At 44.0% G+C, this 19,176-nt stretch overlaps 1 protein-coding gene across 5 annotated transcripts in view; it reads left to right on the top strand.

The window, feature by feature from the left end:
• Nucleotides 1-563: 563 nt before the first annotated feature.
• The window catches only part of Phactr4 (phosphatase and actin regulator 4), a 75,057-nt gene continuing 56,444 nt past the window's right edge, over nt 564-19,176 (top strand). Inside the window, exons 1-3 of one of the 5 annotated variants that reach the window (XM_075946512.1) lie at nt 639-840; nt 1,775-1,909; nt 9,572-9,625. In XM_075946512.1, coding sequence (XP_075802627.1) covers nt 9,610-9,625 — 16 coding nt within the window. In that variant the 5' untranslated portion in view covers nt 639-840; nt 1,775-1,909; nt 9,572-9,609. Of the gene's footprint in view, nt 841-1,774; nt 1,932-9,571; nt 9,626-19,176 lie in introns of all 5 variants that reach the window. The other 4 variants (XM_075946511.1, XM_075946516.1, XM_075946510.1 and 1 more) reach the window with 4 other exon arrangements.

Below are 19,176 nucleotides of genomic sequence, written 5' to 3'. Positions count from 1 at the left end.
CATGTGTTTAACTGCAGCATTAAGGCAGAGGCGGGTGAATCTCTGTGTTCTACAGAGTGAGTTCCAGGACAGCCAGGTCTACACAGAGAAATCCAGTCTCAAAAAACAAAACAAAAAGTTACATTTAGGTCTTATATGGGTGTGACCCATGGGTTTGGCATTTAGAAAGATCCTCCAGCCGCAGCAAGGAGGGTGTCTGGAGGGTGATAGCCCTGGGGTCTGGAATGAGTGCAGCTCAGAGACAGATGGTGGCTTCCACTAGGTGATAGTGCGGATAATACAGACAGTGGGGAGTGTGGAGGTTGCATGTCTGTGCATAATGGGCTGGGTTCCTTATTTTCGCACAACATTGAGGGTAAACTGTAACTTTTTGACCCTTCAAATTGTCTCTCGATAGTTTGAGACACAGACTGTAGAACACCACACATCCATCAGCTCCTTTCTTGGGCATCGCCGGGCGTCTGTTACTGAACGTGTCCTCCCAAGCCAGAGACCTTCGCTTTGCTCAGAACTAGGCAAGCTGCCCAAACCCATTTATGTGCAGCGCACCGGCCGCGGGCGGCGCATGCCCAGACCGGCAGAGTGGGGGGCCAGGCCCCGCGGGGCGGAGGGCCGGCAGTTCCCGCCATTTTGTCCCGATCGCCACTCAGCTGGCCACGGCTGGCGACTACAAGTCCCGTGAGCCTCCGCGGAGGCACTTCCTATCCTCACTGTCCAGCCTGCTCCCTCCGCCCCCCCTCCCTGGGGGCCGAAGGCTCCAGCTCTAGCCAGGCGGCCAGAGACCAGGTAGGATTTCCGGGAGAAAGTGCTGTGGAGCCCGCGGAGGCAGCGGCGACCTGGGTGAGTTCTCCAAACTCGGGAAAGTGAGCGACTCGCGCGCACCGCAGCCGCAGTCTCGGCTGAGCGGAGGGTCGCGGGCCGGGCCGGGGTGGGGGGTAACGGCGCGGGCGGCGGTCCGTGCAGCCAGGGCGTGGCGGGCCGTAGCCTCCTCCCTCGGCCCTCCCACAACGGTCCCGCTGCTGTTTCCCCGCCTGTGGCCGGGCCGGCGCAGACTCGCGTTCTCCGCCCCCCAGCTCCGCGGGGCCCTTTTGTCTGCGCCGCTTTTTCCCCCTTTGTGACTGACTGTGCTTGGAGTCTCGGTCTCCGGGGGAGCCTGCACGTCCTGCCGGGGACCGCTCCCTGGGGATCCGGTTACTGTAACTGGATCGGGTCAAAGTCCATCTTTCAAAAGTGACCTCCCTCAGCCCTCTGCATCCCGGCGGAGCAGAACGGACCGAGGCTTTGGAGCCTGGTGTAGTTTCTGTGGGAACCTTGAGGTTATTGTCCAGTTTCTAAGTGTCAGCCTCCGGCAGTTAGGGATCAAAACTCAAGGCGCTTTTCGCCCCCAGAGGATGGTGTCTTAGTGAGACTTGAAGCCCCAGCCCCGGAAACTGAGGAAGAGTGGAATTTACTGCGATGTGTGTGTGTGTGTGTGTGTGTGTGTGTGTGTGTGTGTGTGTGTGTGTGTGTGTGTGTGTGTGTGTGTGTGTGTGTGTGTGTGTATGGGGCTGGCAAACAACTCAAGCGAATCGTTGCTTTAGAAACCTGAAAGTCGGAGCGGAGAGATTTCTAGGACATCATTCATTTCCTGCAAATAGTCTTTAGCACTTTCATTCGCCCACGCAGCTCCTCGATTCCCCAGAAAAACTCCAAAGAAAAAGTCCGCTCATTGAAGAACTTGCTTTGTAGAAAACTCAGTATATTCTAGAAAGCAAGTTTGGTTTGTTTTTACCAGGTGAAAAGAATGGAAGCTGTTTAGGGGAAGAGTGATAAAATGTATTCTTTCTGACCACCGCTGGATTCGTGGATCTGATCCAATTTGGTTAGAGTCTCGTCAAAGACCCTATCGCGAACTATCACAGAGGCCAAGGTAGAAACCCCTTTGAAAACTGGTTAGTATTTCAAATTCCTGAGGGAGGGCAACTGGGACTTCTTTACATGAATCAGGAAAGGTGTTTGAGGCTAAATCCCCACCCTAGCCATGTGGGCAAATAAAGTCTTCATTATTCTGCCTGGCATTTTGTAATGGAAATGACTTTGAGATGCTTGGATTGTGTTAATGTTGTATAGAGATAGAAGGTCCTTAATACAGGCTCATACCTTGACACCGGTTGTATCTTTCCTAGAAAGTTGTGGTGGCACATCCCCGTAACCCCAATACTTCTGTGGCTAGGGAAGATCATGGGTTCAAGACCAGCCAGAACCTTATCTCAAGGGGAAAGAAATGTTTTCTTAAATGAGTGTGGGAGAGAGTGCAGTGGAGACAGTGTAGGTATGACATTAGAGACCGACTCGGTGGAGTTGGTTTTCTCCTATTCACGCCAATGACCAGGCTTGCGCAGGAAGAGCCTTTACCATCTGAACCATTTTGCTAGTTCACATTTTTTTTTCTTTTTTGTTGTGTTAGGACTGGAATCCAATACCCGCTCTGCTGTGGTGCTTACACCTCTAGCCCCAGCTATTCTTCAGTTATTGGTCATAGAAATTTATTTATTTGAGAATGGGTTTCCTATTAGCCTAGTCTGGCCTTGAACTCTCCTATCCTGCCTTTGTCTTTCCAAGTGCTAAGATTATGGTTGTACCAGCACACCTAGCTCTGAAATTCTGAATTTATAGCAGGCTTGCTACTTTCTGGCTTGTTTCCTCAAACATGATAGTGCTGTCCATGTTAATTTTTGAGGACTTGTATACATTGTATAAGTTCCTTTAACGTACATTGTATATCCTCACCACGGTTCTGTGAGGTATTGGTTCTCACTTTGCAGCTGATGCAGCCTTGCCTAAAATGTAAAGTGACTAGCTCAAAGCCAGACACTTAGCCCTGGAAGGAAAGCTGAACCAAATATAAATAGCAAGCCTAGCGCTTTCTGTTACCTCAGATTTAATATAGCTGCTAGTCATATTTCCACAAACTGCTTTCGTTTGCTGAGATCTGAATATTAGAGCAAAATTACAGAATTATTTTCCAGCCCAAACAAATTCCTCAGGAACTGAACTTTCCAGTACCATGATGTCTTTTCCGTCAGCTGTTCGGAAGATTGCTGCTTCACTCCAGCTTGCTTATCCTGTCTGTAGGCAGAATGGCAATTTTATGGGGCCTTGGGGACACAAGGGTGATGAATTACTAAGTTGTGGTTTTAATCTTTTATTTAAAGGTGATTATGCGTGGAGCTAGTCTGGTCTTCATAACAAGTTTCAGGTCAACCAGAGCTGCCCATTAAGACCATATTTCAGGGAAGAAAAAAAAAAGTCTGTCTGAGCTAAGTAGTGGTGGAGCATGCCTTTAATCCCAGCAGAGGTAGGCGGATCTTTGTGAGTTCGAGGCTAGCCTGGTCTACAAGAGCTAGTTCCAGGACAGGCTCCAAAGCTACAGAGAAACCCTGTTTAAAAAAACAAAAAACAGCCGGGCGATGGTGGCGCACGCCTTTAATCCCAGCACTCGGGAGGCAGAGGCAGGTGGATGTCTGTGAGTTCGAGACCAGCCTGGTCTATAGAGCTAGTTCCAGGACAGGCTCCAAAGCCACAGAGAAACCCTGTCTCGAAAAAGCAAAAAAAAAAAAAAAAAAAAAAAAAAATAAAAAAATAAAAAAACAAAAAACAAAAAAAAAGTTTGTAAAAGAAGATGGGTAAGGCTGCTTTGGCTCCTGAGCCTAACATTGAAGACAGAACTCAAATGCATGTGTTTTTTTTTTTTTTAGAGCATTAAGACTTAGGGAAATGCTTTTTTTTTCTTAAAGATTTATTTATTTATTATGTATATAACATTCTGCCTCCATGCATGCCCACATGCAGAGGCAGGCGGATCTCTGTGAGTTTGAGGCCAGCCTGGTCTACAGAGGGAGTGCCAGGACAGGCTCCAAAGCTACACAGAGAAACCCTGTCTCGGAAAACAAATAAACAAAAAAAGACAGACAGTGACTACACAGTAAATAAAAGTTTCAATAATTATACAGCCAGCTCAGATAATGTCTTTTATTTTTAAAATGAACTTGTTTTGTTAGAGACAGGGTCTTACTGTATATGACAGCTCACACTGGTCTGAAGCTCACTATGAACCTGAAATGATCCTCCTGCCTCAGTTTCAGAAGTACTGAGATTAGGCCTGTGTCACATGGCTGGGTTATGTCTCATCCTTGGGCCTTAGTTTTTCATCTTGAACATAGGGATAATGGCATCTTGCTTTACCTAATAGAGTGTTTCCAGGCAAGTGACCTGAGTGTCTTTTGTTGTAAGCTGCGGATGCTGCTGCTGCTGCTAGAAAAGGAAAAGGGAGTGAGTGGACACTGAGCCAAGAATCTGTCCCTTTGTAAAACTTGGAGGTCTTTTTTTGGGGGAGATGGAGGAGGTTGCCCTGTTGCCATGTTAGGGCCTATATATGATGGGCAAATTCTGTATTCCCACTCCTTCCCTTGTATCTTTTGTTTGTGTTTGCTTTGAGATAGGGTTTCTCTGTGTATTCCTGGCCATCCTGGAACTCATGCTGTAGAGCAAGCTGGAAGTCATCCTGTAGACCAGGCTGGTCTCGAACTCATAGAGATCTACCTGCTTGCTTCCCGAGTGCTGTGATTAAAGGCGTGCGCCACCACTTTGTATCTTAATAGAAACTACCTTTTTTTCCCCCAAAGTATTCTCCATTAAAGAAAGTTTGTTTTTATATTCTTTTATAATTTATTTTTATTTTATGTATATTGGTGTTTTGTTTCCATGTATGTCTGTGTGAGGATCAGATCCTCTGGAACTGAAGTTCCAGTTTTGAGTTGCCATGTAGATGCTGGAAATTGTACCTGTGTCCTCTGGAAGAGCTACCAGTGCTCTTAATTGCTGAGCTAACTTTTCAGTCCCCTGGTTTTTATATTTTTACAGTTAATTATGACAGTTATGACTACCTCTGGGCTACATCTCCAGCACAAGATAAAGTCTTAATCTTCATGTGAATTGCTTAGCACACAGTTCTTGGTATTTCTTCTCTTTTTTAACATTTATTTTTTAATTTTATGTGTGTGTACTTGAGTGTATACGCATATGCATCATGTGCAAACAAGAGCTGTGGAAAAGGCACTGGATCCCCTGGATCTGGATTGAGAGGCAACTGTGAGCCACCTGATGGGGTGCTGGGAATCAAACCTGAGTCCTTTGGAAGAGTAGCCAATGCTCTTACCACTGCTTTCTAGTCCCAGCAGATACTTTTGTTTTCTGTTGTATGGTAGAGGCTTATTTATTTATTTATTTATTGAGACAGGGTTTCTCTGTAGCTTTGGAGCCTGTCCTGGAACTAGCTCTTGTAGACCAGGCTGGCCTCGAACTCATAGAGATCTGCCTCCCTCTGCCTCCCAAGTGATGGGATTAAAGGTGTGCACCACCACCGCCAGGCTGAGGCTCCATGTTTTATGAGCATAGTGATGTAATGGTATATAGGCCAGTCTCCAAAAACCTAAGGTATTACAAAATTATAACAGTGTAATGGTGCTAAATGGGCTGGAGAGATGGCTCAGTGGTTAAGAGCCCTGCTTGCTCTTCCAAAGATCCTGAGTTCAATTTTCAGCAACCACATGGTGGCTCACGACCATCTATAATGCTATCTGGTGCCCTTTTGAGGAAGAGACCTGGTCAGTCGTCCTCATCAACAGACCATGAAACCCAATATGGACAAGTTCAACAGAACCACCATATACGGGCTGCCCATGCATACTTCAGCATTGCCAGCGCATAAATTTTATTTTCATTTTTTCAATGGTGCTAAATAGAGATACATTTAAAGAATAGATAGGGATTGGGGGATGAAATGGCTCAGGCAGTAAAGGTACCAATTCAGATTAAACCTGAGTTTAATCACTGGAACCCAGATAGTAGAAGAAGAGAATCAACTTTTGTATGCTGACCTCCATATGCATGCTATGATGGGGAAGCAGGGAGGAGAGAGAGAGAGAGGGGAGAGAGAGAGAGAGAGAGAGAGAGAGAGAGAGAGAGAGAGAGAGAGAAACAGACAGATAGACATGAATAAATACATTGGAGTTGTAGAGATAGCCTAGCAGTTAGGAGCACTGTGTGTGTTTTTGCACAGGATCTAGGTTTGGTTCCTATCATCCACATGGTGGCTCACAACCATCTGTAGATCTAGGGAATCAAATGCCCTCTTCTGGCCTCTAAGGGCCCCAAACTCAGATGTGGTGCACATGCACAAAATTTTTAAATGAAAATAAAATTTAGATAGGGACTAAATGATTGTTTTCTTTGAGACTAGGGTCTTACCTTGTAGCCCTTGTGAGCCTGGAAGTCACCGTGTAGAGCAGGCCTGGCCTTGAAATTTCAATGATCCTCCTGAGTCCTGGGATTAAAAGCCAGCACCAATATGTCTGGTTTAAGATGCTGTTTTGGGCTCAGCATTTGGGTGACTCATTCGTTTAATCCCAGTGCTGGGGAGGCAAAGGCAGGCGGATCTCTGAGTTAGAGGCCAGCATGGTCTATAGAGTAAGTTCCAGGACAGCCAGAGCTGCACAGAGAAACCCTGTCTCAAAAAACAAAGCAAAGATTCTGTTTTGGTAAACAGTGCAGGAAGGCATTACGGAAGGTGTGGTTTTAGGGCAATCAGGAATTCAGGTGGACTTGTAGCTAAAAGTTCTCTGCTTCCTCCTCCACCTCCATTTAAGGTGTGTGTGTTCACACGATGAGTGCATGACCACATGTGGAGGCTAGAAACCAATCTTGGATTTCCTTCCTCGGCTGTGCATGTTGGTTTTGGGATGGAGGGGGGGGGGTCTCCTGTTCTAGCTTGTACCAGGACCTTTTTTTTTTTTTTTAAATGTAAGTAAACCTGTCTTTGCTGGTGATGAGACTCAGACAGCATTGTTTAGACAGATCTGTCTCCCCAGCTCTAAGGTTACTCTAGGTAGAGGGAGTAGTTCTGAGCTCAAGAATGGACTGAGTATAAAAATGTTCAGTTGTGTGTCACATTCGGGTGTTGATGTTGTGATTCAGACAGCCTTTCTAGATAGCTTGACAACTGTGCATAGCAAACGTGCACGCGGACTATCAGTCCCTTAGAGACTACTGCACTGGTGTGGTGGCTCACACCTGTGATCCCTGCACCAGGAGGCTAATTGCAGGAGGATTGCTGTGAGTTTGAAGCCACACTGAGGCACAAAATTGTAGGTCAATCTGGGCTACAGAATAAGACCATGTTATTGAAAAACAAGCAAAAAGAAAAGAAAAAGAAAATAATTAATTAGACATAATTTCGTTTAGCTTTTTGTTTGTTTTGTTTTGTTTTTTGGTTTTTTGAGACAGGGTTTCTCTGTAGCTTTGGAACCTGTCCTGGAACTAGCTGGACTCAAACTCACAGAGATTCACCTGCCTCTGCCTTCCGAGTGCTGGGATTAAAAGCGTGTGCCACTACCACCCGGCTCTTTTTGCTTTTTTGTGATGTTAGAGACCAAATCCTGTGAAATGAGTTTTCTGTTGAGCTCCCCGTAGCCCTTCTTTAATTCTTTAGATTTACAAGTATTTTTTGATAGCATATTCAAATCTTTTAAGTTTTACAGTTAGAATTTCTTGATTCAGCTTTTATTTCCTTGGTTTTTTGAGACAGGGTTTCTTTGTGTATCCTTGTCTGTCATAGAACTAGCTTTGTAGACTAGGCTGGCCTCGAACTCCCAGAGTTCAGATTGCCTCTGCCTGTTGGCAGCTGGGATTAGAGAACCTGGCCCAGTTCAGTTTTCTCAGCTGCTTTTCTCCCACCTGATTACAAGCCAAGCTTTCTTATTTACTTGTTTCTTTCTCAATTTTTAAAATCCCCATTTTTTGGTTTTATGTATATAGTGTATGTGTGGAAAATAAAAGAAAGGGGGGTTTAAAAAATGGAGAAAGAGCCGGGCGATGGTGGCGCACGCCTTTAATCCCAGCACTCGGGAGGCAGAGGCAGGCGGATCTCTGTGAGTTCGAGACCAGCCTGGTCTACAGAGCTAGTTCCAGACAGGCTCCAAAGCCACAGAGAAACCCTGTCTCGAAAAACCAAAAAAAAAAAAAAAAAAAAAAAAAAATGGAGAAAGAGACACCAAATAAACAGTGTGGTGTGGCAGCCCTGAAAAGAGACTGCTCGCCCTGTGGGTTTCTTTTTCTTTGTTTGGTGACTCTCCTGGGCTAAACCTGTAAATGTAAAGTGTGTGTGTTCTTTGTTCTGTGTACCCACTGTAGTCTGCGCTTGTTTGCTCAGTGGCTAACTAGTGATTAGACAGAGATTTTTGTATGTGCTGTGGACCAGTAAGTTTTCCAGCTTTGCTGAAGGCTTCTCATGAGGACCCTGGTAGGGAGGGGGAAAAGGTCAGGCTCAGGCCTTCATAATAGCGTCCCTCTCATAAACTTGACAGTTCCTTCAAGTTCCCTGAGTCCCCTCTATTAGGTCCTAGCTCTTAAAGGTTCCGTTTCCCGGTACCAGCAACCTGGGGACAAGGTTCCTAACACATCTGAAGCATAGCAGGCATCAACTCTGCTGTTTTTATTCCACACACTAACATCTCATTCTTCCCTCTTCTGGGCCCTTCTGTTGGTATACCATAGTATGCTATAGTATATTTTACCATAGTTTCTGCATAGTTTTTGGGGTGAACTAGCCACCTTTGGAGCTGGGTGCCTTGATGATCAACTTGTAGGAGTTTCTTTGTTTTTTTTTTTCAGTAATTTATTTAACTTTATTTTATGTGCATTGGTGTGAAAGTATCAGATTCCCTGGAACTGGAGCTACAGACAGTTGTGAGCTGTTATGTGGGTGCTGGGAACTGAACCCAGATCCTCTGGAAGAGCAGCCAGTGCTCTTAACCGCTGATCATCTCTCCAGCCCCTTGTTTTTGTTTTTCTGAGACAGGGTTTCACTGTGTAGCCCTGGCTGTCCTGGAACTCACTCTGTAGACCAGGCTGGCCTCAAACTTAGAGATCCACCACCTGCCTTTGCCTTCCAAGTGTGGGGCTGGGCAGTGGTGGTGCATGCCTTTAATCCCAGCATTTGGGAGGCAGAGGCAGGCTGATCTCTGTGAGTTCGAGGCCAGCCTGGTCTACAGAGCAAGTTCCAGGACAGGCTCCAAAGCTACACAGAGAAACCCTGTCTCGAAAAACCAAAATGAAGGAAGGAAGGAAGGAAGGAAGGAAGGAAGGAAGGAAGGAAGGAAGGTAGGTAGGTAGGTGGAACTACTGCCTGGCCTTTCTTCTGCCTTGTTGAAGAATAGTCTCTTTTGTTTCTGCTGTGCTATGTACTCCAGGCGAGCTGGCCCATGAGTACCCAGGTGAGTCTCTGTCTCCCATTTCACCTTAGGAATGCAGAGGTTGTAGATGATGCTACTGCCTCTGCCATTTTCCCTGGGCTCTAGGGTTGGAGCTCAGGTCACCAGCCTCCAGATAGTAATGTTCTCATTTAATAAGTGATATTTTTCAATAATGTTTAAGCTATAATAAGTGTTAGTGAGTAGAGCTTATTTAAAAGACACATGCAAGATGATAAATTTGACATTTTCAATATCACATGCATGTACCTTTTGTCTTTTAGACACTCTTCCCCGCCTCCCTACTCTGGTTAATAGTGGCATGGAAGATCCATTTGGTGAGTACAGCCTGCATTCTTATTGGTGCTTGTGCTTTGCCCTTACCTGTTAGAGCTTTGAGTAAATTATCTCCTGCTCAGTATGCTGATGTAGAACAGTGGCTCTCAGACTTTTCACTCTCAGTATCCATTTATACTCTTTTTTTTTTTAAACTTTTTTTTATTTAACTTTATTATGTTCGTTGGTGTGAAGGTGTCAGATCTCATGGAACTGCATCTTCAGACAGTTGTGAGCTGCCATGTGGGTGCTGGGAATCGAACCCGGGTCCTCTGGAAGAGCAGTCAGTGCTCTTAACCACTGAGCCATCTCTCCAGCCCCCCATTTATACTCTTATTAGCTTATTTTGTTTGTTTGCTTTTGAGACAAGGTCTCTCTACACAGTGCTAGCTGTCCTGGACCTCATGTAGACCAGGCTGCCTCGCTCCCAGAGATCCTCCTGTCTGTCACTAACCCCAGCCCTAATGTTTTGTTTGTTTGTTTGTTTTGTTTTTTGAGACAGGGTTTCTCTATAGCTTTGGAGCCTGCCCTGGCACTCAATCTGTAGACCAGGCTGGCCTCGAACTCACAGAGATCCACCTGCCTCTGCCTCCTGAGTGCTGGGATTAAAGGTGTGCGCCACCACCACCCAGCTGTTGATTTTTGAGACTGGGTCTCCCTGTGGAGCTCCAGCCAACCTGGAACTCACTATGTAGACCAGAGCTCCTCTGCTTGTCTTCTGATTGTAATATAATACTGGTCTCCATTCCTACTCTTAATGTAATTAAATGTCCTAAAAAGCTTTTGTTTGTTGACATTTTCTGTATTATAAATTAGACCTGAGAGGCTGGAAAGATGATTCAGCAGCTAAGAAAAACAGATACCTGATTATATATATAAAGGAATCGTAACCTTACCATAAGCTGTATCCCCAGGCTTAGGAAGTATATTTGAGATGTTAATTTAGTTTATTTTCTTCTGTCTTGCCCAATTGCCATTGATGTAACTGAGCCAAATTTTCTGGACTCCCTGGCCCGGTAACCGTCATTGGGCAGTTCAGGTTGCAGTTTTTGCCTCATGTTGAGGAGATTTTTGTTTAAGATCTTGCAAGATGAGCATTTTTTTTTTTTTCTAATTTTAATGAGGCTAGGTGTGAGCTCTTTGGAGTTTTTATGAAGTATCGCTAGTTCATTGGGAGATCTTTAGTGTGAACACCAGAGGGCAGTCAGCACCTGTTAATAGACCTCGTTTTGTCGTCAAGTAATTATTTGTGAGGATTTGGGAGACTGAGTTTATTTTTATAGCACAGTGACTGTTCCTAAACACGGGTCCGTATAATAAAATAGTGGGGTGTGATGACACAAGCCTGTACTTCTTACACTGGGGGTGTAGTCAGGAAGTCGTCCTCCAGCACCTAGAACATTCCTGAGCTACACGAGATCCTTCAGAAGACAAGGAAAGAAGCAGTCACAGGCAGACAAATGAAGCCATGACTGCAAACTGGGCTGGTGTGTAATGTTGTTGAAGATTTTACTGAACTTAATTTTTTTCAGACTGATTTCCTTACTTAGCTCTACTATAGTTAAGTTTTAGGTGTAAATGTCCCTGATCTAAAATATGTACTGGGGGTGCTAAGAGATGGCTCAGAAGTTCAGAGCACTGGCTGCTCCTCCAGAGGACCTCAGTTTGAGTCCCAGTCAGTCTAGGTCCAAAGGGTCTGGTGCCCTCTTCTGGCCTACAAGTTGGAAAACACCCATATACATAAAATAAAATCTGTAAATCATACAAAGTCTGAAAATTTTTAATGCTATTGTAATTGGAAAATTGTACTTGACTGAGTGAGAATGGAATGGGTCACAATCCTAAAACAAATACAAAAATGTATAAAATTATCTTTAGCAGGTATATATGACATGTAAATGAATTTCAAGTTTAACTTGATTTTTTAAAATTTATTATAATTATTTTTATGTATGCATGTTCAACACAGCAGTGGAAAGGTCACAGGACAACTCTCAAGAGCCTGTCCTTCCACCATGTGTGGTCTGCAGACCATACTCTGGTTGTCATGCTTGGCATCCGGAGTCTACCCACTGAACCATCTAGATCCAAATCCCCAGCTCCTTTCTGGGACAGGATCTCTCTGTGTATCCCTGGATAGCCTGGACTCACTGTGTAGATCAGGATGGCCTGGCCTAGAATACTATTGTCTCTCTGTGTATCCCTGGATAGCTTGGACTCACTGTGTAGACCAGGACGGCCCAGAATACTATTATGTCTGGCTTGGTGGCCCTTTTAAAATAGTTTTTGAGACAGGATCACCTGCACTTGAGGCTGGCTGGCCTTAAACTCACTATAAAGTGAGTTCTAATGAGTTAGGGAATTGCAGGTGTGTGCCACATCTGGTTTTATACAATGCTGGGGATTGAGCCCAAATCCTTGTGCTTGCTAGGCAAACACTCCCTGACCTGAGCTACATCCTTTGGAGTCTTTTTTGAAGTGCTAGAGATTGAATTCATGGCTTGGCATGTGCTAGGCATAAGCCCTTCACCACTGAGCCACTTCCTTAGTCCCAGATGCTAGTGTGTGTTGTAGTTGTTGTTGTTTGTTTTTTGAAACAAGGGCTCACTTTGTAGCTCTGGCTACAAATCACTGGCCTTGAACTCACAGAGATCTGCCTGCTTTGGCCTCCCAAGTGCTGGGATTAAAGACATGCACTACTGTGGCTGGCTTGTGTTTTCTTTTTTGAGGTAGAGTTTTATGTGGACCAGGCATTAACCAAAGCTGCCCCTGAATTTCTTTTCCTCTTTCCTGCACTTCATATATATATATATATATATATATATATATATATATGACTTTTGACAAGAAGATCCTTCTATAAATCCTCCAATACACACACAAAACAATTTTCAGGAACTTTGTTATAATCAAGATTGCTAACTTTGGTGGCAGGGCGGAGAAGTAGGGTTTTGCTGTGTTACCAAGGCTGCTTCCAACTCTTGGTCATACCTATATTCCCTGATTGTTGGATTGGACATCTAATAATTATGAAAGCATCTTTAGGATCAATTATGTAGTGTTCTGAAATGAAGAGCAGTGAGCGTTAGCAGTTGTTTTTGTTTGTTTTGCTGTGCTAAGACTCATACCCAGGGCTTTGTGCATACTAGGCAGCACTCTGTCACTGAGCTATCTTTGTTCCTGTCGAGAGACTTTTGCTCTCTAATTCCTGCGGGGAAGACTTAAAGCTCCAAGCTCCTTTCCTTCTGCATGAGGTCTGTGCAATATGTGTGCAGTGCCTAGGGAGGCCAGAAGAGAGCACTGGATCTTCTGGAACTGGAGTTATAGTTAGTTGTGATCTACCATTGTAGATACTGGTACTTGAATTCTGGTCTTCTAGAAGTGCAGTAAATATTCTTAACTTCTAAGCCATCTCTGAAGCCCCATTATTTAAAAATTATGCTATTAAGGCCAGGTGTGGTGTAACATCTCTTTAAACCCAGTACTCAGGATGCAGAGGCAACTCTATGAGTTGGAAGCAAGCCTAGCCTACCCATCAAGTTCTAGACCAACCAAGGCTATATAGTGAGACCCTGTCTCAAAAAACTAAAAGCCAAAGCCAAACAAAACAACAAAAATCATTAGTATTACTATTGGTCTCTGGTGAAAATTAACAAAAAGACATGTATTAACTAGAGGCTTGAGAATTATGAAAAGCAATAGTCCATTATTATTGTTGTTGTGTGGTGATGTGTGGGGTTTACATGGTGTGGCACACCTGTGGAGATCCGAGGACAACTTTCAAGAGTTGGTTCTCTTTACTATGGGTTCCTGGGATCACACTTTTATCTGCTGAATGAGCCACCTTGAGAGCCAAAAACTAATACTTCTAAAGAATTCTTTTTCATTATTTGACGGTTTCATAATTTATATATGGATTTTAATAATTTTCATCTCTTCCCCCCAAACTAATAATTTTGTTTGTTTGTTTGTTTTTCAAGACAGGGTTTCTCTGTAGTTTTAGAGCCTCTCCTGGAACTAGCTCTTGTAGACCAGGCTGGCCTCAAACTCACAGAGATCCACTTGCCTCTGCCTCCCAAGTGCTTGAATTAAAGGCATGCGCCACCACCGCCTAGCCCCAAACTAATAATTTTTACAGTTTCATAAGGACATCAGTTAAACTTGCCATTGCTCTTGCACTATTATTGTAAGTGTGAGCAGAGTGAAAATAGGCACAGTGGCTGCTAGTGCAGTCTCAGTGTTCTAGAGGCCACAGGCAGGTAGGCCATCATGAATTCAAGGCCAGCCTGGAATACAGAGTTAAAACCCTGTCACAGATATGGTCATACATCTCATAAATGTGCCTTGGTCAGTGGCAGACCACATATACAGAGAGTGACCCGTGCCTGTAAACCCACCGCTCTTCTGAGGCCAGCCTAGACTATGGGAGTTGCAGGCCAACCCACACTACTATATTGAGATCCTGTCTGAAAGAAAAGTAAACAAATTACCTAGAGACATTGTAGCCTCCTTAGGTATTATCTTTTTGTTTGTCCAAGAAATTACCTGGCCTATATCTGAGAATATGTCCCATCATTAAACAATATGATCTGAAAAGGGATGATTCTCCTTGTTGTAGTCCTCTGCCTTCATCCGCTTGCATAGGGACTTGGAGATAATACATTGCAGATGTCACTTGCCAACTTGTATTGGTGTGCAGTTACAAAGAGCAGAACTGGCTGCAGGGTACGTGGAGTGCTGGGTGAAGACAGTAGAGAGTGCACATACACCGCTGTGCTTGTGGACCTTCACGCTCCAGTCCTTTTAAAATGACCCCTTCTTCTATTTCATTCTTCTCCATTCTCTGTGGATTAATCCCAGGCTCCCTACAGAATATCAGAACTGAAAAGTTATTGAAAATGGAACTTATTCGTTGTTAAAATGTACTGAATTGTAAGGACTGGCGATGTAGCTCAGTTGGTAAAGTACTTGCCTAACATGTATGAGGGAGGTCCCGTGTTTGATCCCTAGCACCCTATAAGCTGGGTGTGGTGGCACGTACCTTTAATCCCTGCACTTGGAAGGAAGAGTTGGGAGGGTCAAGGATTCCAGGGTCATCCTTAGCTACCTACTGAGTTTCAGGTCAACCAGGAATACATGAGATTCCTCCTGCCCCCCCAAAAAACTGCTGGATTGTCACTTCCAAAGATTTGAGAGGTCTAAAATTTATATATAATTGTCTTTCCCAAATATTTTGTTTATTTGTTTATTGGAAGCGGGGTTTCTCTGTGAAACAGTATGTGTTGGTGGAAGCTGCTCATTCATTTCCCAGCCTCCCAAAACCAAAATAATTACACAAACAATATTATTTGCAATACTATTTGGCCAATAACTTAAGCATATTTCTAGCTAGCTCTTACATCTTAAATTAACCCATTTCTATTATTTTATATTTTACCATGAGGCTTGTGATTTGCTGGCAAGGTTCCAGCACGTCTGTCTCCTGTGGCGACTATATGGCTTCTGCCTGAATCCACCTTCTTTTTCCCAACATTCAGTTTAATTTTTCTGCCTAGCTCTATTCTGCCCTGTAATAGGCCCAAACAGCTTCTTTATTAGCCAATGGCATTCACAGCATACAGAGGGGAATCCCACATCAGTTCTGGCTGTCCTAAAACTTGCCCTGTAGACCAGCCTGGCCTCAAACTCACAGAGATCCTCCTGCCTCTGCCTCCTGAGCACTGGGATTGAATGTGTATGCTGCTGTGCCTGGCTCTTCTTATATCTGAATTTATAAGCAGCTACTAGGTTGCAAGGATTTGGGTTTTCTTTCCTCTATTTCAGTGGTTCTCAACCTGTGGGTCTTGACCTTTTTCCTTTGGGGTGAGGGTGTCCAAGACCTTTACACAGGTGTCCCATATCAGATATCCCGAATATCAAATATTTACATTATGATTCATAACAGTAGCAAAATTACAGGTGTGAAGTAACAATGAAAATAATTTTATGGTGGAGGGGTCACTACAGCATGAGGAACTGCATTAGGAAGGTTGAGAACCTTTGTTCTATCGGGTCAAGGATATTTATTAACTAGCCATGCACATAGCAAGTGTGGCTTATTTCAGAGTTACTGTGAAATTTTTCATCATGTTATCTTAACACTGGAAGCTAAAAGGGTGTCAACAACACAGCCCTTCTCTTCTATTAAAAAGGAGGAGGAAACCTTAACTCTAATTAGTTACAATCCTTCAGGCGTAGGAGATAAATTCCTTTAAGATTACGATCTTTTTATTTTGTAGTAAAGGTCTCTCTCTCTCTCTCTCTCTCTCTCTCTCTCTCTTTCTCTCTCTCTCTCTAGCTTCCTTCCTCCCTCCCTCCCTCTCTTCTCCCCCTCTTTCTTTCTTATTGTTTGTTTGATTTTGGTTTGAGACAAAGTATCTCAAGTTGACTTCAAACACACAGCATCCTCCCTCCTCAGTCCCCCAGTTCCAGGATGAGGACTAAAGGCATTCTGTAGTTTATTTAGAAATTTAATATGGCATCTTCACAAATATCTAGTACATATTGTCTGCTATCTTTTTCCCTGATAAGAGCATAAACATAGAGAGGATGGGAGTTTTTTATTGTTATATTCCACTACTTGGAAGTGAACATGAATTTTTTTGTATATATTTCTTCAGGGAGATTTAATTTCTCTTTGTGAAATTAAATGTGGTGGCCATACATGCCAGAAGTGGTCAAGAATACCTAGAATGCTGACCTCTGGAGGCAGAGGCAGAAGGATCAAGAATTCAAGGCTAGGCAAACATTGTGCCATTGAGTTTATAACCCTGGCCCTCTAGAAGACATTTTTAATCTTTTTTAAAAACTCAATTTATTTTTGTTTCTTATGTATAAGTGCTTGTCTGCATGTATGTGTACTATATGCTTGCAATGCCCTCAGAGGCCAGAAGAGTGTGTTAGATTCCCTAAAACTGGAGTTATGGATGATTGTGACCCACCACGTGAGTGCTGGAATCTGAATCTGGGTCCTCTAGAAGAGCAGTCAGGGCTTTTAACAACTGAGCCAGCTCTCCAGGCCCAATCTACTAGTTTTATTTTTTGAGACAGAATCTACGTGGTTTGGGCTAATCTGAAACCCTATTTCTAAAAAAGAAAACTTGAAAACTAAGTACTGAAATCATAAGCTTTAAGAACAGTGTCTGCCTGGCCTGGTGGCTCACACCTGTAATCCCAGCATTCTGGAGACTGAGACAGGAGGAGTAACACTAGTTTGATGTCAGCTGGAGATAAATAATGGATTCCCGTACATCCTAGGCTACAGATTGATTTTCCATCTCAAAAAACAAGATGGGCAGGTGGGTGGATGATGGATGGATGAATGGTAGGTAAGGTAGGATTGGGGATGGTTTAGTTGGTAAAGCATTCCTGGAACATAGTGATGAGTGTGTGTTTTCCCAGGGCTGGGAAGGCAGAGACAGGATGATCCTTGGGGATTCCTTGGCTAGCCAGTCTAGCCTAATTGATGAGCTGTAAGTCAGTGAGAGACCTGTGTTCAGTATGATGTCCTTGGGTCTACACCCCAATCTGCACAAACATGCACCCATGGAGGCGTGCACCTAGACACAAGTGCACAGAATAGTGATAAGAAACTATGCTAATAAATAATGTAGTAATTGTAAAAGAAAAGTAAAGCTTTTTTGTTGTTTTGGTTTTGGAGGGTTTGTTTTAGTTTTGGGGCTAAGGATTTATTTTATGTGTATAGCTGTTTTGTCTGCATGTGTGTGTCTACACCACATGCATGGATGGTGCTTTCAAAGGCCAGACGGGAATGTTAGATCCCCCAGGACTGGAGTAACAGATGGTTGTGAGCTGCCATATGGGTGCTGGGAATTTAATTCCAGCCCTCTGGAAGAGCATCCAGTGCTCTTAACTGCTGAGCCATCATCTCTTTAGCCCTGAAGATTCATTCTTAAAAAGATGAGTGGTTTGCTGGGTAGTGGTGGCACGCGCCTTTAAATCCCAGCATTCGGGAGGTAGAGGCAGGCGGATCTCTGTGAATTCGAGGTCAGCCTAGTCTACAAGAGCTAGTTCTAGGACAGGCTCCAAAGCTACAGAGAAACCCGGTCTCAGGGGCGGGGAGTAGGGAGATGTTTGACTTAGGATAGAACATACAAAGGTATGTGCCACAAGCTGCTTATAATTTCATTATGCTCCCACAGTGTGTGCTTTCATATCGTTGCAGTGAAGGCTAGTTAGTTTCCTGACCTCAATCAAAAGATAATGGTCGATTGATGTTTACCTGACAGGATTTATTAATTCTTTCAACAAATTTCAGTTGGCACTCTGCCTTAGCTGCCGTGAAGGGAAACAGGAAAAGAACAGGGTAGTGTTTCAGGGCCTGGGAATGACTCAGTGGGCAGAGTGCTTGCTCTGCAAGCGGAAGGGCATGAGTTCACATTTCCACTCCATCTAAAAGCTGAGTTCAGTGGCCTGTGTAATCCCAGTGCTGACCAGATGGAGACAGGCTGATCTCCTGGGCTTGCCGGCTAGTCAGTACAGCTGACTCATTGAGTTCCAGCTTCAGTGAGAGACCCTGCCTTGAAAGATATACTGCACATTTGTCTGTATGCACTTGGATGCAGAATACATTCTCAGAAAGAAAAGATAAAATTTAAGATCTTAAGAGATTTGGATCTTTTTAAAAATTTGAACAGGGTTTCTTGGTATAGACTTAGCTATCCTGGAACTCACTCTGTAGAGTAGGCTGGCCTCTTAAGTCGCAGAGATCCACCTGCCTCTGCCTTCCAAGTATGTCACCTCTGCCTGGCTAAAGTGAATTTTTTATATAAATAAAAATAGTCTTGAAGCTAGGGAGTTTGCTCAATGGTAAAGAATTGAATCCATGCAAGAATGTTAGGTGTCATGGCTTGTGGTTGTAATTCTGGCCCTGGGGAGGTAGGGCCAGAGAGATCCCTGGGGCTCTCTGTCCAGCCAGCCTAGCCTCATTGGGGAGCTTCAGGTCTTGGTGAGAGACCTGTCTCAAAACACAAGGTGGAGAGTAATGACGGAGTGCACGCATCATCAGCCTCTGGCTTCCACATACCTGCAAGCAGATGCACACACACAAATCAGTTGCCTTGAGCCTCTGTGAAAGCTAATTTATAATAACGTATACTTATGGAAACTAATTTATAATAACATGTTTCATGTGGAAGCTAGTTTGTAACATTTAATCCACACATAGCAATATAATCTCAATTATGCCTTTTTAAATTTCTTTTTGTAGCAACTGATCAGTGATTTATTAGGTATTCATAACTTCTAGGCCTGTTCCCATTTCAAAACTAACTCAGGGGGGCTGGAGAGATGGCTCAGAGGTTAAGAACACTGACTGCTCTTCCAGAGGTCCTGAGTTCAATTCCCAGCAACCACATGGTGGCTCACAACCATCTGTAATGAGATCTGGTGTCCTCTTCTGGCCAGCAGGCATACATGGAAGGAATGTTGTATACATAATAAAAAAAAAAAACTAACTCAGAGGAGCCTGGCGCTCATTCTCTCCTTTTCATGT

The sequence above is a fragment of the Microtus pennsylvanicus genome, chromosome 13 (assembly GCF_037038515.1).
Source record: "Microtus pennsylvanicus isolate mMicPen1 chromosome 13, mMicPen1.hap1, whole genome shotgun sequence".
Classification (NCBI taxonomy): domain Eukaryota; kingdom Metazoa; phylum Chordata; class Mammalia; order Rodentia; family Cricetidae; genus Microtus; species Microtus pennsylvanicus.
Note: the sequence above shows the minus strand (reverse complement) of the source record. Positions and strands in the feature narration are given on the sequence as shown.